We start from the raw sequence: 27,943 nt of genomic DNA, 5'->3' as shown, positions 1-27,943 counted from the left end.
ATAAATCAGTGCAAATTATGCACAAGTGGGATGCATTTCTTAATAATCGCATACCAACATTGAATAACTGAATTCACATATTCATTCTATCATGTACTGATTGATTGCAATTTGATTTCAATATAATGCACATTTACCAGATACCTTACCCCACATTATCTTGGGCATACATGCAGGGTTTGATGGGTTAATGACAAAAGTATGAAAGAGGATTAAATTCTAGCTTAACTCGGTTCCTTCTCAATTTTTTTTTTAATACAGTGATGTCTCATTTCACAATTATCTGTTTGATACTATGTAAGTCATCACTTATTGCTAGAGAACAAAAATGACACTGAACAGATAACATTTTTAATTAATGACATGTATTTAATACATAATAATATAATAATAATATCCTGTTTTCACATCATGATCTCATAATTGCACATATTAATATCAAAGTACATCTTGGAAGACTCCTCAAGAATAAAAAAAAAATCGCCAAAGCTTATATAAACAAGTAATTATTGATTCAAATTAGTTTTGACATACTTCATTTCAAAGAATGAGTATGTTGGCCCCGAAGTTTGCAATCATTTGTAAGTTTCCTCCAATACCAGGGGTAAGAGATTTTAGCTTTTAAGCTATTTCAGCTATATTTGCTTTTGATTTTCAGCTTAATTGAAGCTAATTTTAGCTCTCCTCTGTACAAAAAATATATGGGAGGCCGAGCTCTTTTTTAAGCCTTTGTTCAGCTTAATTTGTGATCACTCCCACCCTTGCAACAATGATTCTGATTGGCTAATATTGGGCATGGTGAATGCCATGCACATGAAACTGCAAATTTGATTGGCCTTGGCAAGACTTTCGATTCTTTGAGACTATAATGGAGCACAGAGCTCACTATCATGCCATAACAACAAGTTAAATCCAGATTTAACATGTTGAAAAATGAAGCACAAGTTTGTATAAATAATGAAATTCCATACGATCCTCATGTTCATCCAAAGAGATACGACTTACTAAGTGTCACCTCCAATTCCTATGGACTACTATCTTCCTGGCAATTCACCTCAACAGATTTTACAGAATTACTTGAAACTTTTTTAAATTTCTTTTTTTAATTAATCCTTTTGATTTGAAATCAAACCCTACCAACACACACACTTTTGTTTAGAAAATGCTTTTATACATGCAGCTGCAAATGGCCAAAGTTTTCTTGATACAAAAATAAAAATACAAGGGCGATATTAATCCAAACCACATTACATTACAGAGTCAAAGACTCCATATTAAAGAGCTTCTGGGTAAGTCCCCCTACCCCCCCCCCCAAACAAAAAAAAATAATTAAAAAAAAAGTGTTACCCTTCCTCTGTAATAACTCAAACAATATGTGTGGTGCTAAAGTGACAAATTTAGTATCAATTAATCAAACTCATCAAGCTATTTAATTTGAGTGGTATCTAAATATATTTAAAGTAAATTTAGGCATACCTCTCTTCCAAAAATGCAAATGTCTTTTTGCAAATTTTCTACTTTTTTTTTTGGGGGGGGGATTGCAATGTTTGAATAGATTTATTCTACATTTAACTTCAGAATTAATTTCATAGATGTTTATGGTACGGGTAGGACTAAAATTACTGACATAAGCTTTACATTTGTAATTGAATGCTTTTAAGTCGTGTCACGTTTAGGGTGTCATGTCTTTTACACATCATGGTGATCTCTTACTGATGAATGAATGAGAGCGGTGTTGGCTCAGTCAGTAACGCGTCTGCCCGTCGAACCAAAGATCGTGGGTTCGAGTCCACCCCGGGTGGATGACTGAAGCCAGTGCGTTGTGTGTAAACGTCTCTCCCATGTTTCATAGATGCAGGCTATGTTACAATGGAAAACACTCCGTCCTTCGGATAGGACGTTAAATAGAGGCCCCGTGTAGAGGAGCGTCACCACCTTTGCACGTTAAGAACCCACTGCACTATTCGTATAAGAGTAGGGGGAAATCCCGGTGTCTGCACTATTCGTATAAGAGTAGGGGGAAATCCCGGTGTAGTGGTCCACCTGCATTCCCCCCAATCGGTTATATCGGGAGGAGAGACCTGCGGGTCATAGTGATTCAGTTCGCTTTTCGCCTCCCAGGCACAGGTGACGCCAAACAAATAATAATAATAATTGAATTAAAAACTGATCTGAAATATTTACTTTATGATAAAATTCAGATCTAAAGGCTTCATTAGTACTAAATCAAGGTATACACATCAATCAATCCCTAATTTCGCAGGGATTCTCTTGATTAGAAAGAGATAAAAAAAGTTATGGTCATTTGATTTCAAGTCGTGTCTATTATGCTCACAAGTCTATTTTCTCTACAACTTTTCAATGACTTTTTTTTCACATTCATCATTCATGTAACTGAATGTTAGATGTGTTTGATAAACTTTGCGAGCACCATTTTCTAATACAGTAAATCTCAAAGCAAGATGTTTTGACATATAAAAATCTGTCTGAATGTCATGTAATGCTTATCACAATGTAATAAACTCTTTAAGTACTTTACAAACCTACGATTACCAAAGTCAACAAAGATTCCGGCTTGCCCAATCACCAATCCCTGAGGAGTATACTGCAATTTACCCCATTGAATTTCTATTCATTCAATCCCAAATAATTGAGATACTAATTGCTTCTTATTAACCTTCCCCATCGCGTTCCTCGGTATTTCCTCTATGATCTTCAACTCTGTAGGAATCTGATACGATGGCAGCTTATCCTTCCCCCAATTCCTAAGTTCTCCAAGACTTAACCTTTGACCTGCCTTTAACGTTACTATGGCAGTGACCCTCTGACCCCAAGTGATGTCTGGGAGACCTACCACAGCAACCTCGGCGATCATGGGATGGGAGAGGAGATGTCTTTCAACATCGAGGGCGCTGATCTTGTAGCCTCCGGACTTGATGATATCCACCGATGATCTTCCCAAGATCCTGAACACACCATCATCCAAGCATGCCGTGTCTCCTGTTTGAATCAGCAATATCAAACAATCATTCATTCATCAATAAATTGGGATTCCTATGTTATCTTTTTTTCACTTACATTTAGAGGGAAAATTATCATACATATCATGACAATAGAAATCAAAGAATCTTATTCATTCAAAAATAGGTTAATTCATTTTCTTCATGTAGCTCTAAGCCCAAGATAACTGAGGCAGTAGTACAGTATAAGTAAAATGTGCATTGTACTGAAATCAAACGGTATTCAATACGTTAAAACCTTTAGAAAGCTTCAAATGGTTAAGGGTCCAAATGTGATTTATGTGATTTATAACATCTAATATTCCAATATCACAAAAGCATAGTGGCCATTTTTTTTTTTTCACTTCTTGATTCTTTGTAAAATTTTGAATTTTTTTTTTTAGGTATGTAACACCACAGTTATATCTTTATTTCTATTTGAAAATCGCACTTTGAACTGCATCTTAAAAATATAGTGATTGGATATCAGGAAGTTACAGACAAAGATTATTATATCCTGAAAGTCTCAATGCTTGAGAAGAAGTATCATATAAAACACAAAAAGAAAAAAGTCCTTTTGACTAGGCACCCAACCAAAACTTGACATAGACTTTAAGAGCACTCATTGAGACAGTGACAAAACAATTAAACTTACCAGTCATGAACCAACCATCGTCAGTAAAACTGTCCTTCGTATCATCAGGTCTATTCCAATATTCTTTGAAAACAGCTGGACCTTTGACCTGCAGGTCACCCGGTTGACCTTCGAACCCTGGTACGACCTCACTGTGAAAGCAGTTGCCCCTGGCAATGACTTGGTTGGTGGAGGACATGATTCGCACCTCAACGGTTGGGAAGGGATTCCCTACTGCACCTGTTAGACACACAATTACAATGATTCTATTTAAAATGATTGAGAAACATTTTCAGATTTGAAAAAAGGGAAAACTCGTTCAGATAACAATGAGTGCAGTGCCTGTGATTCACAACAAAATCCATTAAATTTCAGATCATTTTCACAATTCCAAAATCTCACCACATAAGTCTTAGGGACATTATCATTAAAAGATATCCAAATCAGCTGAGGCAGTTGTTTCCACAATTCCATCCGACAATCAGAACATATGTCTATTCTTAAAGAAGGAAATGCAAGTTTAGAAAATGAATGATGAATATCTTTGCTTTTAAGGAGATGGAAATCAATCAAAGAATAAAGTCAATCTCTAATCCGAAACCTCCTTTTTCTCTCTTTTTCCAAATATTTCAACTCATCAAATCAACTGACATCAATCAGCAAACTTCCTTAGAAGCCCGGCTACCTGGTTTTCTTTCTCCGATGAGTGGATTGGTAAGAGCCATACCAAGTTCCGTCATCCCGTATCTTTCTAGTAATCTATGACCCGATACTTTCTCCCATTCATCCATAATAGGTTGAGGCAATGCAGCCGAACCAGACACCATCAATCTAAAAGAAAGTTGCAAGATTATTAATAATTCTCTCAAAAATAAAATCATTTATTGCTGAGATAACATGATATCAATTGTTGTTCTAACATTCCTGTAAATTTAAGAATTAACACTCAAAACATTTTGGATGTAGTGGAAATAGATTTGAAGTATAATTAAAGAAACTTACCAAACTATAGAGAGTGCAGGAAAAAAAGATGAACCCCCCTCCCCCTCCTATCTAAATCCATTACTAACTGAAATTATTCACAAAAAACTTCACGAAAACTTGAAATCATTGAATAATTGAGATTGTTGTCTGTACAACCAACACTCTAATTGTCAGGACTATGTTTGGATATTTACATTTAATTGAGGGGAATGAGAGAGAGCATCTACTCTGGAAGTTCACAAGGTCAGTTTGAAATTTACAGACTTTGATTTCCTCAAATTCATTACCGGTATCTATTCAAATCATCCTTCCATTTTTTTTTTTTGGGGGGGTAACTTACCTCATCTTTTCTTTCAATGTTGCTCTAATGAAAGCTTGAACCTTTGGCGTGGTGTACTTGAGTTGATAGAAATCTAGAAGCTTGACATAGACAGTAGGTACCGCCATGAAGACATTCACCCTAGGTGTATGGTCTTCAAGGAGCATTTGCCAAACCTGTCAAACAATGAAGCGAAACAAGAAAACATTGGTTGACTAGCGATAAACAATATATGTAGCTTTTTTTATAAAGCACATATATTACAAATAGCGCATCACCACCAACAAGAATGAAAAAATAGTCAAAATTATTGTCAAAATAGTTGTCTTCTTCATGACAAGTGCTCGAAACTGATCACACCTTGAAAAATTCTATTCTTAAAATATATTTGTTCATGCCATTTCCTATTCTTGAAAACATTGTATTCTCCTTTTTCTCCTTGTATTGCTTTTTACAAGGTATTAGAGATATCAAAAAGTGGGATAATATTATTTTACGAGTACTGGAGAAGTCCACCTCAGAGATAGAATTCTCAACACAGTATTAGTAAGTAAATTAAGAGAAAACTCTTAAAAGCACAGATAACAAGGAAAGTCCTAAGGAAAGTCCTCCTAATGTAGATCTCACACAAGCCAAATCTTTATCCAAGACAAGGCTTCCAAGGACATTTGCGAGATCCTTCTCTTTAAAGAATTGTTTAAGAATTCTACATCATTGTTACCTTTTCTGCGTCAAAGTTGGGAAGCATGACACACGTAGCACCCGACCATAGAGGACACGCTAAAACATTAACCACACCATGAACATGATGTAATGGCAAAACATGAAGAATAACATCACTGGACGTCCAATCCCAGGCTGATATCATCATCTGAATCTGAGCTTGAAGAGCACCAAAGGTCATCAAGACACCCTTGGGTCGCCCTGTCGTACCACTCGTGTAGATCAGCATGGCGCCACGATTCTTCCAACGTATTTGCTTCCACTTCTCAGTTAGGCTATTCATTGGGATTAAATCATCGGTGTGGTGATTGAATGTCATGATGGAAAGATTGTCCCCAATAGCATCTTCTCTTTGCAGGAGTGGCTCTTCCTGTACCCCGACCCGAGTTTCCCTATCAACTCCATCACCCTGTTCTGGAGTATGGAAAGCCTGATTGTCTATAACCATGTAATTGATCATGTGTCTTTCAACGATAGGTATGATCTTCTGCGAGAATTCTTTAGTTGTTACCACCAGGGAGCTCTGCGAATCCTGGATGATGTATTCTAACTCCGACTCTGGATGTGACTTGCATAGAGGAACAGCCATCCCACCGCTCATCCAAACACCCCATTGGGTAATCGTATACGATGCATCGTTGGGACACAGGAATGCTACTCTCTCACCGTTCAGTATGACCTTTGACCCTCGCCTTGCAAGCGCTTCATCTCTTTTGGTATTGGAGAGAATGTGTCTCGATAGAACCATACTCCAGCTTAAGATATCTCTATAAGTGTATGTCTGATGAGTGTCAACTAATGCTGTTCGATCTCCATATCTCTCTTTGATTGCTTGGATGAAAGGAGTCCTGGTTGATCTCCCTCCAGATGAGTATCTCTTTGGAAACACTGGTCTCACATGTGATATGATGTGTTTCCATGGTAACAGGATGCCTGTATACATCCTCATGATGGGGGATCTTGCCTATAGATGCCTGTAAGGAAAGAGAAGAGAAAATGAAATGAAATAAAAATCCTTAAGTTTGTAAACAATACACGAAGTACAACTCTCACCGGCTACATTCATGAACCGAGATCAAGTGATTCTTAAAAATCAAAGCATAATGTAATTTAAAAAATGAGCCTCATTATCATCACTGGTGTATTTAGACCATTGATCCTATATGTATGACCAACATTTTTTATATTTCAGTATGGAGCCTCTTATATTGGTAGGGTCAGTTATCATTAATAAATACAAAGCTCCCATATGCCTTTACTATGCACATCTTGCATACATGATTCACACAAAGGCATAACAACCCGGGATTTGTGATGCCCTATTTAACTGAAAATCACCTGTCAGGAACTCAGGATATAATATTTAAACGTCAAGTCCACCCAAGGAAAATGCTGACTTGAAATAATAGAGAAAAATCAAACTAGCATAGTGCTGAAAATTTCATCAAAATCGGATGTAAAATAAGAAAGTTTCGCTTATTTTTCACAAAACAGTGATATGCACAACTACATGTAGGTGAGTCAGTCGATGATGTCCATCACTTTTTCTTTTGGTTTTTATTGTTTGAATTATACAATATTTCATTTTCTATAGATTTGACAATAAGGACCAACTTGACTGATTCATATATTATTAAACAATGCTAATTTCATATGTTCAGGGAGGAATTGTTGTATCACTCGACAATGAGGAGAAAATTAGAATATTTCATATTTCATATAATAAAATACAAAAGAAATAGTGAGTGGATGACTTCATAGTCTCCTCATTTGCATACCAGCCAGGATGTGCATACATGTATAACTGTTTTGTGAAATTAAGCAAAACTTTAAAATGTCATAACTTTCTTATTTTACATCTGATTTTGATGAAATTTTCAGTGTTAATGCTTGATGGATTTTTCTCTTTTTATTCAAATCAACTTTTTGTTGGGGGTGAACTTGTCCTTTAAAATCAACAAAATCAACAAATTCGCTATCTATCATGGCTTTGCTTGGCCTATCGAGTGCACATGTACTTTTGAACACTTTAGATTCTTATTTTCCAAAATGCAATGTGATTCTCCGCAAATACAATGTGTGCATACTAATACAAGACATATATATGACTGAATCATGATATTAATAGCATAATTTTTTATTGTGAAGATTCGTTGTCAAAATAATTCACCTCATTATAATATGACCAAAGGTCAAAGAGAACCCGGATGTCACAAAAAGTTGGGGCCTCCTCTAGAACAATTAGGATTATGTGCTGCATTAAATTTTGGAGGAGCTTCAACATCTTCAATGCCAAGCAAAATATAAATTCTTCAAATTTGCCACCAAAACTATGACTAATTTAGAGTTAGACATTAGCAACACATCAACTACTCAATGTAAGGTTTTTTTTATCTAGAATATTCTTTCATAGTTTGGAATAAGAATAATTTGCACAGAAAGATTGGAAGCATTTCTAGAATTTCTACAGAAAAGTTACAAGCTTCAAAGCATCATTTTGACTGCAACTTTATGTTAGGAGTGTCACATTTTGACATGGAGAAATTGGAGATCAACATTGTTAACAAAATAAAAAGTTCAATCAAAGTCTTGTGTACATTATTTCTAACATCAGGTTTAAAAAATAATGAAGTTTGACTAACAATAACATAATGAGTTGTGGCAGGATTTATTTCTGTTCATCCGATCCAACCCCAAACATAATAAGCTCACGTTACCTCATAAGTGAATGATAATTAGACTACTTCTGCTAGGAGCCTCCAAGCTAGTAGCTACCCCCAATTAAAGTAGGATGGGAGATTGGGTGTCCATGACGTAAGGTTAGAACTACCCCTCATCAACCAATGCAATTCTAACTAAGCATCATACCGGTATCTGTGAAAATATTTAATTAATCTTAATGCACGCCAGGTGAATGGTTTCAAAATGAGATGTGGTGGTCTCACTATTCTACAGTCACGGTCTGTCTATCGAGGCCTCCTCTTTATCTTTGACTTTTTGGATTTATAAACAAAAACTATGATTGAAATAATAATGTTGTCGTTAGGCATGATCGATGTTAGGCCTATTGTAATCGTCATAAGTTCTCTATATTATTGCCTCACGATCATACTTTTTCAACTGCACTTTAAAATTGTAGAAACTTTGCCTGCAAAATTTTTTAAATGGCTGTTTGAAATCGATTGTCCGGAGAGTTAGGCTACACGAGTCAATCACGACCTGTTCGGACACACCTCCAAACTGCGCCAGGATCACGCGGAGCCGGAGGTTGAGGGAACCACGGGCCACGGCCGAGAGCCAATCTCGGGGGCGGAGATCCGCTCCGATTCCCTGAGCCACAAACTGACAAAGAACATCATAATCAAAGTTCACAGTCTCCCAGATCGCACAGTATTACATACCGTACCTGACTGCTTTAGACTGGCTCTTGATTAACTTCTGATATTTTACGAAACGAAAACAGAAATCGGAGTAAAGTCAACTAAAAGTAAAACTGCTTTCATTTCATCACTCTTGATCTACTGCCTGGCCTGAAACAAACTTAGTTGTTGATGATCGATGATATGATAAGAGCTTGATGCGGAAGGTGAGGAGGCGTTAGGAAAGAGAATGACAGAGGTGTAGAATTGTCATATTTTTCAATTTCTGAAAAACATTAAGAGGTATGTAATAGTTCATCGTATATCTATGTATAGATTTAGTAGTTTATACACGATTTTTAATTTTCTACGTGTAAATAATTAATGATTAAAATATTGTTTTGATGCAGCAGACGACGGTCTTAATTATATTTGCAGTTTAACTGTTGCACCACTAACTCAATTCTATGTAACGTTTTACTTGTTGCCACGTAGTACTAGATCTACTACTTAATTAACCAACTTAATTGACAAAAAACATCATGATTGAGACTATTTTGGTAATCTTTGGTGATTCAATGAATTTTGTCATACTTTTTATGATAATTTTTCCCTATGTTTGATGGATTATACTCGTAGTCGTACTAGAATTAGCAATTCACACAGAGGGACAGTCTCAATCATGATGAATTTTTGTCAATTAAGTGAAAAGTATCATGAAAAGTATGACGCTATGATATCATAAATTAGACAAAAAAAAAGCTTCAGAGTCTTTGTAAGTTGGTTGTTCTGCTGAACCATGTTGGCTCCACTCACCAATACATCATGGCAGGGGATGATATAAAAATGTCAGAAACTGCTAAGTAAATCCCCAGAAACGATGGTTATTCCTGTCTAATCGTAACTAATGTTAGACCAGGGGACCGTTTCATCAACATTTTTGTCTGACAAGTTGTCAGATCTGACATCTTTCCTTGATTCTGATTGGCTGAGAGGCACTGTTACTATAGTACTGTCGGATCAAATGGGACTTGTCAGATAAAATGTCTGACAAGTCCTTTCATGAAACGCTCCCCAGACTGAATAAATGTAGTATTAGTAAAAAAAAAATGACAAGGTCAAAGACCCAGATTTTCTTTCATGTACCGGCATGCGTAATATGTCTTTGTTGAATATATTTTAACATTTCTCCAGCAGGGATGGGGAAGAAAGATGCATCTCAAAGAGCACACCTGTCTGTTGATCAGTACAGGAAGAGTATTGGAAAACAGGAACAGAAGAGAACAAAGAAGGATGTCAAAAGAATGAAAAATGAGGCACAGATCAGGAAAGGAGGATTTGGATTTCAGGTAAAGAATCTGTTAATAGATCTAGTCTTTTATTACATAGAAGTACTTACCATATTTTACAATATTAGGAAAATTTCATTTTAAACAGAACGGCATAGAAGAAAATGATTATTCCATGTACAGAAGAAGTCGTCAATGATAGTCTGAAACTAGTCAATATATGTACTGTAGTACCAATAAGTATTTTTTTTAATCAACCACAACCATGGAAGTGAAGGAGAGGAAGAAGAAAAGAAGGAGGGGAAAGGGGAAGAGGAGAATGTATAACCAAATTAGGTTGAGTGCTCAGTATTAAAAGAAATTATCTTTACCTAGCATACTTTTATAAAATAAGATATCACTGTTCAAAAGATAGTCAGACCTTTTTCTTTTTCATTTTCAGGAGTCTCTTCTCGTGATTTTGTCATTACTAGCAGCAGTGATGTTGATTTACGCCCTCTTCTATTTTCAAATCACACCCAAGGATTGACATGAACAGTACATTTTTAGCACAACTTCCATATTGACTTGATATTTTGTACTATGATCTCAAACTCAAGATTGGTGAGTGGATCTCACTTTCAAACTTGATGTTGTGTGAATATGGAGGATCGCTTTCCAGAGCAGTGAAGCTGGAAGAATTTGCAAGATGTGATAGATTTTCATTCTTCAGTTTGGCACAACTTACTACCATTCCAATAAATACCGGTATGATAAAGAGTCTTCATAGTCTTGCATAAACAACAAAATGACCAGGGACGGAAATTATCATTGAAAGCAGTAGTATTGAAATAGTACTTTGAAAAGATTGTAGACTAGAAGAATGTACAATAGAAGATCTAAACTGTGGTAATAATAATAATAATAATCCTTTTTTATATAGCGCTTAATACATCGGAACGACGTGTCTAAGCGCTTTACAGATATATTATTACCCCGGTCATGGGATTCATTCAGTCATTATATGGTATATGGTTTGGTGTTCCTGGGGATTACAATTATAGTGAGTTCTAGATTTATCATCCTTGATGCAGAGTCTTCTGATTTGGGGAAATCAGCTTGAATAAGGAGGAGAATACTGCATCAAGGGAATTGATTGCACATCTTTGGCCAGTTTGTGAAATTTAAAGCTAATCAATCAGGAACTCCCTGTATCAATGAAGTCTTGAGAACAGTATGAAACAGCTACTATCATAATTAAAAAAACATCCAAGTTCATGGTGGATGATTCTGCTTCTCGCCTTGTAATGAGAAAGAAATGAAATTCCACCATGGCACCAACATCCTTTGTCAAGGGGTCAATCTACACCTAATTGCCACTCTTCACCCAGGTATTAAACGGTTGCCTGGTTGGATGCAAAAAGCAATGCTGATGGCCGAGCCATTTGAATGACTTGACTGCTCATTGTTGGAACAATGTGCATACAACCTACGACGGGAAATAATAAATCTGTAAGCTCTTTATTCTTTAATGACATTCCAGTGTAATAATGTGATGCGCAAATATATGCCTCAAATTTTATCAAATTTTGGTCAAGGCCTCCTTTTTTGGTCAAGGGGCACAAACTTGAAAGACCTCCAGTATAAACTTAAGTCTAAAGTGAAAACTCAACATAAAATGCCTCGCACGGTTTTCATACTGTATATGTTGATAAAAGCAGAATATAATTTTTTATTAGGTGAGTTCATGTCATTACCAATGACTTATAATGATATGGATAATTCAGTGCTCATCTCTTTACTGATTTCTAATGTTTTGATCTATGAAGCAATAATAGAACTCATCATTGTATACTGTTGTAATATTTGATATGATCAGAATCTTATCATGATTACAATCTTAAAGGGGAAGTTTACCCTGACCAAAAGTTTGTTGTAAAAATAGCAGAAAAAAATAAAGGTGATGGTTTGAGGAAAATCCTTTAAATATGAAGAAAGCAATAAGAATATGACATTTTTGATGTGTGACGTCAAACAAGCAGCTGCCCCATGTGTTAAGTATTAATGCATAAATTTCATTTTTCAATGGTTTGTGACGTCTTGTTTTTTATTTTCTTTTTAGGAGTGTGTGTGAAATGATTTGTGTAAAGATATACTGAAGGTACCATAAAAACCATTTTCACTTTTCTGAGAAAATGACATTTCATTGATTTTTTTACCATACGATCATATTTAGGAAAGCTGCTCGTATATGACGTCACAAATCAAATAATTGAAATTCTAATAACTTTTTTATTCTTTGATGGATTTTCCTGTAACTTTTGGTAATATTTCATATTATTTTTTCTGCTATTTTTACAATAAAGTTTTTGTCAGGGTGAACTTTAAGGTATGAGTTATAAATACACCTTTTTGTTATATATTTTGTATGTACAGGTATTAATAAATTATTGTGCCTTATGTTGAGACCATGGAATATCCCTCCCTCTGTGTTTTGGATTTCAATTAAATTCTCTGATTTGCTGATTTGTTTGATTTAGAAATTGATTTCTAATAAGTGCTCTGTAAAATGTCTGTTTTATGGTCTGAATATTACCATTTTCAGCTCGCGCCATGCGCTCGCAATATTTGATATGTCAAGTTAGTACCTATTGAAATTCTCTCCTTGTTTTCCATAAAGTTCTCAAAAATCCCTTTTCAGGTCTGATTGTAAAAACGCATCAGCAAGCGCTGCGCGCTCGCATTTTGATTGGTGAGTTATTATACATAACTCACCGATTGATTAACATGCGCCAGCTGATATACGTTTTGACAACCAGACTTGAATAGGATGAATTCAAACAAACTACTGGAAATCCCCTTTTAATGGCAATTAAAAAAATATATATGAATTCTAACAAACTACTGAAAATCCCCTTTTCATGGCAATTCAAAAAATATTTCGGCTCTCGATTAGCGCTCACATTCTATTCATAATGACAAAAGTGCTTAAAATTTCGCGCGCTCTCGTTATAGGCTGATTAGATTAATAAATAAGATTAAATTTTCATGAATTCCTAATAATCAAATTGTCCTTTTTTCGGAATGAAATATCTACAATTTCATATAGCACTTAGGAAGAGATATAGCCATTATTTTTAGATGATGACAAAATATATGTCTCGGTCAAAATAATAAAGCTTCGAGCTCGCATCATTTCTTATCTGAGATCTTTATCCACTTCATAATTTCTCTACACCTGTACACAGTGCTTGAAGTAGTGCTTGAATTGACTCTTTCAGATCGAAGTATCGTTTTTTAAGTTCGCGCTTCATTCTCGCATTATTGATTTTCATAATAAAAGAAATGTATTTAGAATGAACAGATCATGTTTATTGAGATACGCAGCTTCTTTATTTAAAACGTACGTAAATTATCTAGTTTCAGCTCAGAATACATAAAAAAAATCTGCTCAGGCTTCGCGCTCGCATTATCAATATAGGAAGATACCGAATTACTCATCCTTTTCATGATTTACACCGGGATTTACAAAACATGATTAGAGTGTCCCGTTTAAAGGTCAAGTCCACCCCAGAAAAATGTTGATTTGAATAAATAGAGAAAAAATCAAACTAGCAAAACGCTGAAAAATTCATCAAAATCAGATGTAAAATAAGAAAGTTATGACACTCGAAATTTGTGCTTATTTTTCACAAAACAGTGATTTATGCACAACTCAAATTAGACAGTCGATGATGTCCCTCACTCACTATTTCTTTTGTTTTATTGTTTGAATTATACAATATTTCATTTTTTATAGATCTGACAATAAGGACCAACTTGACTGAATCATATAGTATTAAACAATACTCATTCCACATGTTCAGAGAGAAATTAATCGTTGTTTCACTTGACAATGAGGAGAAAATAGAATATTCCCTATTTCATATAACAAAATACAAAAGAAATAGTGAGTGGATGACGTCATCAGTCTCCTCATTTGCATACTCACCAGGATGTGCATGTAATTACTGTTTTGTGAAATTGAGGAAAAATTTAAAGTGTCATAACTTTCTTATTTTACGTCCAATTCTGATGAAATTTTCAGTGTTATGATTGTTGGATTTTTCTCTTTTCATTCAAATCAACTTTTTGTTGGGGTGGACTTGTCCTTTAAGAATAAAAGTAAAATGGCGCCTCCTTCACTCGAGAAAATCCTGAATAAAATGAATCAGAATATGGTCTGATGTAAACATAATTATCTGAGTCATATCGGACCATATTTCGGGTCATTTTTCACCCTGAACGCGCACCAGCCACCAACGGACCCAGTTCCCGGGCGGGGCAAGTATGACATAATATGAAAAGCTGTTTCTCTCAATGTTTCACCCAAATTTACCTTTATAGCTGTATCATCCCCATTTTTATCGTGATATATATATATATATATATGAATGATTTTTTTTTTAGGTGAATGATTTTTTTTATTCAGCACTTAAGACACACACGAACATTAATTATTGTTTGATAGGCTAATTATCTATTATACCCATAAATATGCCCCCAAACACTTTTGAAAATGCCCCACCTTTCTATGAACATTCGATTTCAAAAGTTCAAACTTGTTATTGTGACAGTACACTTTTAACAATTAAACCTTTTTTATTCTACTATTTTATAGAAATATCACGAAAGAAGAACAAAATGGAATCAATTTAATATTTTGCATAGTGTTTATCATAGAAACGGTATCACAGACATTTTGGTCAGCATAGATTGCTTATTCATACAAAAGAACATCGAAATTAGTGATTAACATTACGACATTACACACACAAATATTAAAAGATCCTTGTTCAAATAAACAGATTCTCCTGTGACAAGAGTCTTGTCACTTTGACAAGAAATCATTCCCTCTTTTATACACTCTAAATTACAGGGATTTAAAATAAGTCCAGATGGACTGTAGCTAGGGACCAATCGATTTCTGAATTTAGTTTTAATCCTAACGACTTAAATTTAAATCTCAAATGATTTAAATTTAAATCTTTCGAGATTTAAAAATGAATCTTAAGGATTCAAACTAAATCCGGAATTCGATTGGTCCCTAACTACAGTCCATGTGGACTTGTTTTAAATCCCTGTAATTTAGAGTGTATAAATATGCCCAATGATAAAACATACCTGTTCAAATTTGAGTAGATAATACCCTGTATTTAATCCTCGTACTTTAATATTTGTAAGCAAATTTTTGACGTGGAAGAGGACGGAATATGTTTTCCCTTAATTAAATCATTTCAAAGAAAATTTATTGTACTTAAAAAAAATACCAAAAAAAACTTTAGGGTCTATGGGTTATTACAACCGATAGATCATACATGAAAATATGGAAGCCAGTAGTGACAATAGAAACCAATCAAGGGTTTTATGTGATTCCTTTCTGGCTATCCCTGGCATGTAAAACCACAAAAATACAGCTTTATCAACACACTGTTATTATAGAGCATACTAAAGCATGAACGATTAGCGGGTGCCGAATCCCCCCCCCCCCGTGTGTCTGTTGTTTCAATTTCATCTAGGCTAGACTCTATTAATCCGACGTGTTCCCATTCACATGATTTAAATCAGTGCATGACTAAATTTTGCCATTCTTGAATTGCAGGTCTTAACCCATGCAATTTCTTACCTATTGCCCCCCCCCCCAAAAAAAAAAAAAAAAAAAAAAAAAATCCCATACACACAAGTTAGTTTGAGACGAAGTAAATGGGCAGAGTGAACAACTATACGAAAACTCAATTTGATTTTAATTTGAAAAAAAATATCTTTGGTCAGGTACAGGCAAAATTGGCAACAACAAAAATCATGGATAGATACACCGACTAAGTAGCGCTTTTATGAAAAAAAAATGATGCAAAAATATTGATATGATTTTATTTTTCTTATTGGCACATAATACATATCGTATACGACATTCATATACATCTTCAGTAAACGAGGGCTTCAAGAAGAAGAATTAAGAAGAAAGGAAGAAGAAGGAGGAGGAGAAGAAGAAAGAGGAGGGGGAAATCCCTGGGGGCCACTTCCATTGACGAGGGGATACCATGCGCGACCATGGGGTCTCGAAAAGCACCCTATACAAGTATTTTCCAAATTCTAAAAATGCACCCTTTAACAAGTATTGGCACGTGAAACCCTACCCTTAACAAGTAGTGGAAACAAAACGATACCCTTGGATGGTATTCCCTGAATTGAACCCCTAAACAAGTACAGCGATATTTAATTTACTTGTTATATGTCACGGACGTCGGTTTAAAGTACGGCCCCACCTCCCACACCTACATCCTTTGTAAAACATTTTTAGTCTTTTTTATACCCTCGCAAATTTGACCCTAAACACGTAGCTTTCCCAGTGAAATGAATACCCTTTTTTTCATTATTTGGTTTTTGACACCCTTATTACGTTACGTATGTAACGTGCCCTCTTTTGAAAAAGACATCCTTTTTACGTGTTTTGGGGGTCGCGCATGGCTTCCACTCGTCAATAGAATGATAACAAGATGAAAAAAATTAACAAATATTACAAAACGATATCACCAATGCACTATGATAATCGAATTGTAGTAATAACTCATCTACAAAAATAAAATTATCTAACAATTATATTCAAAGATGTTAAAGCACAAAACATATACCAATTACAATGTACAGAGGTAGCTCGTGTTAAAGGTCGCATGGCGTGACACGATAAAACAATGATAACCACTTAATAGCGCATAACTAGATAACCTAATTTAGTCAAAGATGTCTGTTTAATCAGAGCTAGATGCCATCAGAAGAGGCACATCTTTGGGGTACAAAGGTTATACCTGATTACGTTTAAACCCTGTGTAAGACTAAAAGATAATGGAAAATATAGACAAGTGTGATGGCTTCACACAAACATTTTCACAATCTTGCAATATTGATTCACCGAAGTAATGCTAGTACAGTGTAATGATCACCTTATATTCAGTTATCAATATAAGAAAGAACATTATCAAAAAATTGAATTATTCCATCAATAACATGAACCGCATGGTTACATCGTCTAGCTAACAAAACAGCAAAATATAAATAAAGATGATAGCAAGATAGTGAGGATGGGAGGATACCTATCTTTCTGACAATGCTTTGTGCGTCTGAAGCGAGGAATACTAGTACATCAAAGGACCTTTTTTTACATCACTGAAGAGGATTTCTAGTTTTTAGTTTAAATCCCACAAGAACTCTCGGGGAACTTTTTCACGAAGTTAATTAACCTTTATTGAATAAGAAAAATATCTGCAGTTGCAATTTTGTTCTTTTTAATCAACAGTTGTATAGGCTATACTAATCAACTGAAGGACTTGGGGTTTTCTGAAAGTGCATGGGAAAAATTACAAAGCAGTTAAATAACTCAGGTAAGGCACAACGTAAAATATATGACTTCCAAAAACCTGTAGTTTGACACGGTATATTCAGGATTTAATATAGGAAATGGTCAAAACGGGGTCATTTTTTTCTTCCAATTTATTTTAACAAGCAAGCAAAACAAAAACAACTTCATTCCAATCACCCCACCCCCTCCCCCTCTGACTACATCAGATGAAGCATGGTAATACCATGTTTCCAATTATTTTTCCTCCAGGGGGCCGCCCCATGCACCCCCTTATAGATACGCCACTGGTATGACATCCATATTGACATATGGTATGTGGAGAAATGCAAATGCTTCCATTGAAGTTTAATATTGCACGACATTATCGCCGTCGACATCATCATCGACGTCGTAATCGGTATCGCCGTAAAATGAAGACGCCCGACGTCTTTTTTTTTCGTATATATCTCTCATTCGAAACAAGTTTACATGACTGAACATTCGTCATTTCATATGTAGATTCATTGTTGAACATATAATTACTCTTTCATTTTGATCAGTCATTCTCGCTTCCCCGTAGTAATGGCCCTAAAAAAAAATCAAAGTAAAAATATATTCAAATAACAAAAAAATAGAGAACTATTACTATAAAAACATTGCGATGAACATTTAACACTGGAATAATAACAAAACAGAGAAGAATTAATCCAGTGGAATGATTACATCTCTGACCCCACAATTCAAAATGGAGCAAAAATACAATTCGTTGTTGGGAAGAATATACTGAATACAAATTAAACTTTTTAATTACCTATTCGCATTCACAACCATCGTTTTGTTTTGTGAGTTCTGAGGTATAAAGATCTGTTGATTTTATCCTAAATCTTAAATATGAATTTAGTTCTACAGACTTAAGGAGGCTATACCCGGTATTCTTTGCTATATAGTCAAATCATAATAAAAGTAGCATCGTTGAAATGAAATAATTTTCACAATTGAGAACTAAGGGGTATACTCACTTTTGGAACAAATCTTGATATATGTTTTTCACGTACAAAATAGTGATCACCTGCAAAGAAATGAAACAAAAGAGATTAAGGATCGATGTGACATAAAAATCAATTATAAAATGTTGCATCTGCTGATCAGGTCTGATAGCAGTTTAGGTGAATTTTAATTATTGCAACTACCAGCCAGTGAAACCATGATTGTGATTGGCTGCTGAGCCCTGTTACCATGGTCCATGGCAGTTGTCATATAAAGTTACCATAATTGTCAGTGATTTAAAAACGGGCGCCATTTTTTAAAGAAACCACAATAGTTCTCTTAATGATGAAATCACTCCAATATGAAAAGTAAAAATTATTGTTTAAAAACGGTTGAAATCCACTCTGCTTTTGAAAAGAATTATGAATTTATGATAAAAATCGACAATCATCATCGCAAAATAACACATCCATTATTAAAAAAGGAGTAAAATAATAATGATCTTAACTCATTATAAAGAAGAATGAAATCCTTAAAAATCAAGTTTAATTTGAGATTCAAAGAAGCACATCAGTGAAAGCGTTTTCGACATTCAATGCTAATTTCGACGTATATACTGGGGAAATCCCTTTCCAAGCTCTTTGCACATGTATATAGTTTTCGGTGTTTTCCCCAATATTTCTCATATTTTCCTAATTAATTAATTTCACATACATACACTCGTATGTTATGTCATTAATTAAATTTCTAACGTTTGATTATTGACGTGTATTTATTTTGTATTGTTTTTTATTTCCTGAGAAATAAAATTTATCAATCAAATTTTTGCTAAATCCAATCAACTTTTGGTTTAAATTCGTTTTCTCTCAAATTTTCATTGATCTTATTCAGTCTTTGATTGTTCTTTTATTCGCACAAGCTAACATATTTCAAATGCTTTATTTCCCTTTAACTTGTTTAAGGAACTGGATCAGAGTTTTTTAATGAGATAAATACCTTTTACTATTGGTGCCTTGAAGAAATCGCCTTGTTCTTCTAGGTCCTCCAGATTAAATGTTTTCTCATAGAAATGCATATCATTATAATCAATGCTAATCTCAACCTTTCCAATTAACACGTCTATATCTGTCAAGAATAGAAACATAATTTTATAAAAAATCAATTCAAATCTATCGCATAATTACGTTTACAACCTTTGATTTCTAATAGAATTTTCATGTCATTCTATTACCTTGTAAAACAGTTAATTTTAAGTAATTCTACAACTTTGTAAAACAGTTAATGTAAGTAATGTCATTATGTTATTATTTGCTCAGGATGTATGTTTTTTGTGCAATGTGAAACAATAGATAAAAATTAAATCAAATCAAATCAAAATAATTTCAAAGAGTACCGAAAGTTGTAATTCACATACAGCAATCTATATAAAGTTCACTTCTTCTGATTGCACTTAACATTATAAAACATTTACTTGGTCGAGATTACATGGATTCGTATTATGTTAATTGATAGTTTAAGGAACATTTCTTTGATTCCCATAAACAATACACTAACTTTCTAAGATCGTTCGCATTATTATCATAGGAGCGCAAATTCAAATAAATTAAGATTAATATCTATTTCTTTATCACATTATACGAAAGTAAATCCGATTTGACGCTAACGTTGTAAACATATATCAACATAAAAATAAAGGGACGCAAATACAGCGTATTCCAGATTTTAACACAGAAGAACAAATGAAACGAATTGGAGGCCTATACTCAAGAAATAGTTTGGGACATTTTCTTTAATTGTTACGTATATATTTGTCTTAACTGATTGAATTCTATGTCTTCAATGAACTATTTAATTTCCAAATTTTGAACCTACCTAATGTTGTATTGAAAAGAAAAATAGTTTTGACGCCTCCCAATTCTTCATCTTCCAGGAGAATCAGTTTACCAATCACAGGAGGATCTGCATCATCTATTATGAGAAAATACGAGATATTCATAAGCTTAGTGTTTTGTATACCGTACTATGCATGTCTTTGATTGAAGATCTTTCCATGGCCCTGGGAAGCGGGGGTGCTGGGGGTGATGAAGCACCCCAAAATTTCCTTGGGGTGCTGCGTGTATTGTATTGTGCATATAGGCAGCACCCCTAAATTCTTGAAAATGTGTAAAATGTAAAAATGTAACCAAAATGACCTTGATTTTGTAATGAATCACTATTTTTAGAGGAGGGCTTTCAAATTTCCCAGGACTAATTAGACCTCCATTTTGAAGGTGAAAACCTCCCCCCCCCCTTATCAAATAGCTCGGGACCAATTTGACTTCGATTTTCAGCATCCTCACTCAAAAAATCGTTCCCAGGGCCCAGGATCTTCCCAACAAAAGACCATGGTTGTGACCTTGACCTTGTCATCCGTATATTAATGTCATCAGGATCAGATAATTTGGGAAGTAGGTCTATTTGTTATCATCTTTATATTTTACATCATAGAAGACATTTATCAACCAAAACCGCATACATTCGTAATTCCGAAGCTTCGTTATTCCGAAGGTTCGTATATTCCGAAGGTTCGTTATTCCGAAGGTTCGTATTTCCGAAGGTTCGTAATTCCAAAGGTTCGTTAGTCCGAAAACGAAATGTGGTTCGTAATTCCGAAGGTTCGTTAATCCGAAAAAGAAATGAGGTTCGTAATTCCGAAGGTTCGTTAGTCCGAAAACTAAATGATTAACTAAACCTTATTTCGTTTTCGGACTAACAAACCTTCGGAACAACGAACCTTATTTCGTTTTCGGATTAACGAACCTTCGGAACAACGAACCTTATTTTGTATTAACGAACCTTTGGAACATCGAACCTTATTTCGTTTTCGGATTATCGAACCTTCGGAATAACGAACCTTCGGAATAACGCCACAAATGTTCGGATTAACGAACCCTTTTACGTTTTCGGATTAACGAACATCGAGGTATAGGCAATTTGCGTGTTTCGGAATTACGAACCTTCGGAAAAAAGAACCTTCGGAATTACGAAGTGTAACCGAGGAAAACAATGAGGAAAGACCTCGGAGCACCATGCACTGATGTCGTGATTTTATTCGCATGACAGAATGTTATGGCTTACGTCAGTTGATAACAAGTCCAACAAGAACAGTACATGAAGAATAACAAGTTCTAATGAATATATATGCTTATCCTATTCAAGCAGGGTGTATTGAAGTAGATATTTCTGACCATCTCCCAGTTTACTCCGTTTTTAAGAACTTCAAGTGTGTTAAACAAAGAAAAAATAGTGTAACACGGAGAAACTTTCATAACTTTTCAATCGATTCATTTTGTAATGATCTACATGTTACTACTGATTTTTGGAAAAGCGTTTTAGAATGTATGAGCCTAATGATGCTTATAATATTTTCCAAAGACAGTTCTTATTTGTTTGTAATAAACATGCTCCTATTGAGACAAAATGTGTTAAACAGAAAAAGAAAAATAAACCCTGGATAACATGATGTATTAAGCGTTCAATATCGACAAAGCACAAACTTTTTTCTCAAGTTATAAAATCAAATTATAATAAAGATTGTTTGAATAAATATAAAAAATACAGAAATCAGTTAAAAACCGTCTAAAGGAAAGCAAAGCAAATGCATTGTGAACATAAGTTTGAAGCAGACAAAAAAGATTAAAAGAAAACTTGGAGTCATATCAATGAACTTTTGAATAAAAATAGTGGATCGAATCTGAATTAAAAAATTAACAAATTAGTTGTTAACCAAGAAAATGAACCTTCCGAAATTACTTCATCTGTTGATATAGTAAATTCACTCAACAATTATTTCTCTACTATTGGGAAAATCTAGCTGAGAAAATTGAGGAGCCAAATGTTAATTACCGAGAGTTCATGGGTCAATACATTATTCAAACATTTTTCTTCCTGCCAATAACAAGTTCAGGAGTTAAAGAAATGTTATACACTCTTGATCAATCTAAAGTAAGTGACCATGATGACATATCAGTTCGACTGTTGATATATGCTATATGAATTGTATTTGCAAACCTCTATCGCATTTATTCAATCTATCATTTACCACAGGCATTTTTCAAGATAAATTAAAAGTTGCAAGAGTTACACCAGTTTTCAAAAAGGGAGATAAAGAATTACCTGGAAATTATAGACCAATATCGATTTTACCCGCGATTAGCAAAATATTTGAAAAATTAGTGAATGCACGATTGATGAAATTCATAGAAAAGAATGAAATATTGTATAAACACCAATATGGTTTTAGAAAAGGATACAGTACGAAACTTTCACTGATAAATCTGAGTAATCAAATTACAAGATATCCTGATGAAGGAAAGGTGACAGTAGGAATATTCATCGAGTTTGCTAAAGCTTTTGATACGATTAATCATTCTATTTTCATTAAGAAACTAGAACACTATGGCATTCGTGGTAAAGCAGTAAAATGGTTTAATGGTTATTTACGAAACAGAAAGCAATTTGTTAATTATGATGGTGCAAATTCCAAATACAGGTCGATTTCATGCGGTATTCCACAAGGATAAGTTTTGGGTCCAACTTTGTTCTTGTTGTATATAAACGATCTGGCAAACTCATCAAATTATTTCAATTTCCGTCTTTTTGCGGATGACTCAAATTTATTTCATACTTTCAATTGTGATGAACAACATATTGATTTATCAGAAATTAGTCTCAATTTAAACAATATAATAGCATGGTGCAATGCCAGCAATTTGACAATCAATGTTACGAAAACTAAATATATGTTGTTTGAAAATAGACGAAAAATGTTTTAATATCAGGACAATGTCACTGAAGGGAACTCTAGAGTGTGTGAAATCAACATTATTTCTTGGTATATGTATCGACAAAAACCTTACATGGAAGAAACAGGTTGACATTGTATGCAATGTGCTAAGCAAAAAAATTGGAATACTTTATATATTGAGGAATTATGTAACAAAGAGAATCTTAGTTATGTTATACATATTCTGTAAATTTGTACTTGATTTGTATTACTTTATATTACTTTGTATTATGTTTTGAATGGAAATGAAATAAAAGAATTGAAAATTGAATACAACTCATTTATTTTACCACATATAACGTATGGTATGGAAGTTTGGGGTGGGACGTGCAAAACAACCCTAAACCCTATATTATTACTTCAATTAAGAATAGCTAAAATAATGACGTTCAACCATCATACTTATCACTCTGCTCCTTTATTTGATGATCTAAATATTCTCGATATTTTCAAACAATACCAATATTAGGAGTATTTGTGCACGATTTAATCAATAATCGGTTGCCGCATAGTTTTATTGATTATTTTTCATTTATAGACCATCCTTACAATACAAGAAATAGAGAAAAGCGAAATGTTAACCTTGACAAAAATAATACCAATTTGGGAAAACAATCAATTTCATTTTCTGGTCCTACTTTATAAAATCATCTGCCAAGTAATATTAGAAACACCCCCAGTCGCAAGATATTTAGCAAATCGGTAAAATTAATGCAGCTGGAAGATTATAATTAATTTGGTATGGCAAAATACTGCCTGAAAACAAATAATTCTATATAAAGATTTTGTGAATAATTAAGATATTTTTTTCTTGTAAATAGTGTAAATATGTTCACTAAAAATGATCGAAATTTCTGCAACATTAATAAGTAGAATTAGTACTGAATTTGATGTACAATATTGAGATTTAGTTAAAATTATTGTTTAAACTATAATAATTACATTATTTGGGGCTAACCTCGATTAACATCTTGCTATTATGTTAGCTCCAATTACCAAATGTTTTGTTTATATGTGATGTACTATTCCTTGTAATTGTACCTGACAGTGATATATTTGGTAATAAATAAATTCAAATAGTTAAGGACTGACCCCGGCCCACCCCACCCCCATATCACAAACAAACATGGAGGGTTAGGAAATAATTTGATTGTGTTTTTTAAAATCGATCATATTTGCCACGTTTTCCCAATCTGACTTTTTTTATACGCCTATATATAAATTCTATAACATCAGAATTAAGTAATCATTTTTTTTTTAATCCAGCTCTCTCGCGTCGATCACTCGCAAAAATAGTTATAGTGCATTGTATATACTTAAAAAACTCAACCCCTTGTTTGTTTTTTCTCACTCCACCACTGGCTCAGAAACAAGAACAAGACAACCAAAGATTGTATAGATAATACTTTTAAAGACACCTATTGTAAGTCTAAATTATGTTCATGGTAGGGATGTATATGGAAAAAAATATAAAGATCATTAAGCCTGCGGAAGTACTGAATTATGCAATTCCCCAAGGCATTGTACCATTTTCCAGTTGGCAACGGCTACATCCAGGTATATCAGTTTTGGTTAGAAATTAATAAATGAACAGGAAACCCTGATTAGAACCTCAGGAATTACAACCATACGCACATTCAATCAATAATGGAAGCAAAATACTCCCGGGGAAAATACCTGAAAACAATTTTCTATTTTGTTGGTGAATATATTCTAATCACAAGCATTACTGACTTCATCACCCCCCCCCCCCCAACCGACACCACCACCTTCCCCTTACCATGGATCTAGGGGACCTAGTTCCATGCCCTTACTAATAAAACCACAGCAGACAATAACCGGGAATATAGTGAGAAAGCTTATCTCATAGAGATCACGGGATTTGGAAAGTTCGAGGCACCGGATATATAGGACAAAAATGCTTCAGATCGAAAAGCAAAAAAAAAAACCGAAACAAAACAAAATACCTTTATAAATGTGCACATTATATAGGCCTATACACTAAAACAAAAGGAACACCGATCCATGCCATGGGCTTGTACTCATATTGGTCGATAATGTATACTTGCCCTTTAATAGGTAAACATGATTGTTAATCCCTTGTGATTTTTCGTGAGGAACTAACTACCAGGAATACTGAATTAGCATACAATATAGACATGGATTTTCAAAGGCATCTCTGTGTAATAAGAACCACTGTGTCAGATTGGAGACTCCATGTCCCTGTGAATATTTTAGTGACAATAAGGCCCTATAAGGTAGATTTACACGTACGCATAATTGTATAATAATAGTTATCATGCAGTAATTGATGATGTGATGATGATGATGGTGGTGGTGATGATGATGATGATGATGATGATGATGATGATGATGATGATAACAATGATGGTGGTGCAAGATTGGTGGGGTGGTCGTAATGATGAAGAAGAAGAAAGAGCGGAATATGATAATGATGATGACGTTGATAACAATGATCATGATGACAATGATGATGATAATGATGATAGTGATAATGATGATGATGTTGATGATAACGATGATGACAATGGTGATGATGATGGTGGTGGTGGTGGTGATGGTGCACGATGATGATGATGATGATGATGCATGATGATGGTGGTTGTGGTGGTGGTGGTGATTATGGTGATGGTGGTAGTGGTGGTGGTGGAGGATGGTAAACATACCCGTATACTTACCACAATATCCCCATACATTTCCAAGCTCCACAAACTGGTTCTCCTTCACCCAGTTATTCCAGTCAAATAGTTTTATACCGTGTGGACCACGTCCAGTATGTTTCTCATCAATATCCTTCACGGCATCTTCATTTTCGTCCTTCTTTTCCTCGTCTTTATTCTCCTCATCCGCGTTGTTCTCTCTTTCTTCCTCCTCATCACATTCCTCTTCTTCTTCCTCCTCTTTTCGTTCACCCCCATCTCCACCTGCATTGCGAAGCTCTTCTCCTTCCTCCTCGTCTTCTCCCCATTCAAGACGCTCAACTGGTCTATTGACATCAAACGGTTGTTCTTCGACATCATGATAGTCTTTCGTTTCATCTTTCCTGATGTCGTTTGGATTTTCTTCTTGGTGATCGTCTGCCCATTCATCTAGCTTCTCTTCATTCCCTTCCTCTTCATTGCCTCCGTTCACTTCATCCTCTTTATTCTCTTCATGTACGTCTTCATCTTCTTCGTTGTCCTTGTGCTCTGCTTTTTCTAATACCACATTTTCACCATCATCTCCTTGACGAGTGTCATCTTTATAGATTTCTTCCGCTTCAAAATTGTCTGCTCTTTCCTTTGAAACAAATTCGTGAAAGTCTTTATTTAATTCATTTATCTTATTATTTGTTCCTATCCGATGAAAATTTGGTTTATTAGCAGCTACAACGATGGCGTCATCACCTTGAACAGATTGTCGATTGGCCGAGAGAAGATTATCCGATGATTCGTGATTAAAGAACTTGATGTACACCCCAGGGACCAAGCACACAGTGCACAAGATTCCAATAACCATGCGTTTTCCCGCCATTCTGCGTCTTGGCAAACGAAACAGTGATCCAAACAGTGCCATCGGTTTTACAACACCTCTGAGTTATAAACAAAATATATAAACGTTCGATCAGGACGTATCGCCCAGGATAACGGAAATTGGCAGCAGCCAAGTACAGAAAATAAGTCAGGTCATTATCACGGAGTAAAACTGTATAGTGCGATCACGAAGGTGCAAGCGACCAGCTGTGTTCGTACATATGACCTGTAAAGTTCATCAAACTTTGGATCTGATCGAATGTTCTACCTGATAAAGCGTCATCCTGTAAGGTTACCCTCAAAATGGACGTGGAGACCTTCTATACAATATGTTGACCTATGGACTTATGACTGTTTATTTCTACGAAGTAGCACGTCAGATGACAAAACTCAAATCGAGAAAGATGACCCCCTAATTGTTGATCAATACACTGGGCTCAAATAGACCTAGAAAATAATTAAACATCTTAGTATTTCATGAAAGGACTTATCAGATATTACTTAAAGAAAGGTTAAATATGTATACTAATGGATCAACAATATATTCTATAACAGTTATAGAATATATTGTTGATCCATTAGTATACATATTTAACTTTTCTTTAAGTAATGTGTCGTGCCTGACAATATGAATATCAAAGATAATACCAGTGCACAAAAATAGGAGAAAAAATTAATGTATGTAACTATAGACCGATAGCTTTATTGCCTACTTCGTCTAAAGTTATGGAAAGGGTGATCTATACAAGATTGATATATTTTTTGAATAAATATAATATTATTTCTGATTTTCAATTTGAATTTCGCCAAAAACATAATACCTCTCCTGCCACTCTCTAATTTATTGACAAAAGCTATTGACAACTTTGAACATACATTTCTTTTTAATCTAACTGGTTTATGCTCAAGTTGTTATTTTTATTTTTATATGCTATGT

General features: G+C 34.5%; 3 protein-coding genes across 5 annotated transcripts; 1 reads left to right on the top strand and 2 right to left on the bottom strand.

Moving 5' to 3' along the window:
* Positions 1 to 105: 105 nt before the first annotated feature.
* LOC129254490 (malonate--CoA ligase ACSF3, mitochondrial-like) lies at positions 106 to 9,221 on the bottom strand. Of its 3 annotated transcripts, none has more exons than XM_064114430.1 (6): positions 8,893 to 9,221; positions 5,658 to 6,633; positions 4,958 to 5,112; positions 4,319 to 4,464; positions 3,655 to 3,873; positions 106 to 3,000 (listed from the first exon to the last, which is right to left on the bottom strand). In XM_064114430.1, exons 2-6 carry the CDS (start codon positions 6,606 to 6,608, stop codon positions 2,633 to 2,635), a joined length of 1,839 nt encoding a protein of 612 aa, XP_063970500.1. In that variant the 5' UTR covers positions 6,609 to 6,633; positions 8,893 to 9,221; the 3' UTR covers positions 106 to 2,632. The 3 variants fall into 3 exon arrangements, with proteins under 3 accessions (XP_063970500.1, XP_063970505.1, XP_063970494.1); XM_064114435.1 differs by having other exon boundaries at positions 9,061 to 9,221; XM_064114424.1 differs by having other exon boundaries at positions 9,066 to 9,221.
* On the top strand, positions 8,933 to 12,838 carry LOC129273241 (triple QxxK/R motif-containing protein-like). Its single transcript, XM_054910269.2, has 3 exons — positions 8,933 to 9,321; positions 10,216 to 10,367; positions 10,750 to 12,838. The coding sequence occupies exons 2-3, from the start codon at positions 10,218 to 10,220 to the stop codon at positions 10,834 to 10,836; spliced, it is 237 nt and encodes a 78-aa protein (XP_054766244.1). The 5' UTR covers positions 8,933 to 9,321; positions 10,216 to 10,217; the 3' UTR covers positions 10,837 to 12,838.
* A 3,210-nt stretch (positions 12,839 to 16,048) lies between these two features.
* LOC135157720 (uncharacterized) lies at positions 16,049 to 27,234 on the bottom strand. The gene is made up of 5 exons (XM_064114414.1): positions 26,173 to 27,234; positions 20,521 to 20,616; positions 19,645 to 19,773; positions 18,681 to 18,730; positions 16,049 to 18,249 (listed from the first exon to the last, which is right to left on the bottom strand). The coding sequence occupies exons 1-5, from the start codon at positions 27,047 to 27,049 to the stop codon at positions 18,166 to 18,168; spliced, it is 1,236 nt and encodes a 411-aa protein (XP_063970484.1). The 5' UTR covers positions 27,050 to 27,234; the 3' UTR covers positions 16,049 to 18,165.
* Positions 27,235 to 27,943: the final 709 nt, after the last annotated feature.

The sequence above is a fragment of the Lytechinus pictus genome, chromosome 2 (genome assembly GCF_037042905.1).
Source record: "Lytechinus pictus isolate F3 Inbred chromosome 2, Lp3.0, whole genome shotgun sequence".
In the NCBI taxonomy this organism is placed as follows: domain Eukaryota; kingdom Metazoa; phylum Echinodermata; class Echinoidea; order Temnopleuroida; family Toxopneustidae; genus Lytechinus; species Lytechinus pictus.
The sequence above is the reverse complement of the archived record's forward strand: the minus strand, read 5'-3'. Positions and strand labels throughout refer to the sequence as shown.

What these genes read in the sequence shown, in the direction of transcription:
- LOC129254490 (XM_064114430.1), bottom strand. Translation starts at nt 6,608, where the DNA reads ATGAGGATGTATACAGGCATCCTGTTACCATGGAAACACATCATATCA. An exon ending in CCAACTTTGACGCAGAAAAG is followed by an intron (nt 5,113 to 5,657) that starts GTAACAATGATG and finishes ATTGTTTGACAG; the next exon opens with GTTTGGCAAATGCTCCTTGA. An exon ending in CATCGGAGAAAGAAAACCAG is followed by an intron (nt 3,874 to 4,318) that starts GTAGCCGGGCTT and finishes TGTGTCTAACAG; the next exon opens with GTGCAGTAGGGAATCCCTTC.
- LOC129273241 (XM_054910269.2), top strand. Translation starts at nt 10,218, where the DNA reads ATGGGGAAGAAAGATGCATCTCAAAGAGCACACCTGTCTGTTGATCAG. An exon ending in AAGGAGGATTTGGATTTCAG is followed by an intron (nt 10,368 to 10,749) that starts GTAAAGAATCTG and finishes TTTCATTTTCAG; the next exon opens with GAGTCTCTTCTCGTGATTTT.
- LOC135157720 (XM_064114414.1), bottom strand. Translation starts at nt 27,049, where the DNA reads ATGGCACTGTTTGGATCACTGTTTCGTTTGCCAAGACGCAGAATGGCG. An exon ending in AAATGTATGGGGATATTGTG is followed by an intron (nt 20,617 to 26,172) that starts GTAAGTATACGG and finishes TTCTCATAATAG; the next exon opens with ATGATGCAGATCCTCCTGTG. An exon ending in CAAGGCACCAATAGTAAAAG is followed by an intron (nt 18,731 to 19,644) that starts GTATTTATCTCA and finishes ATTTCTTTGCAG; the next exon opens with GTGATCACTATTTTGTACGT.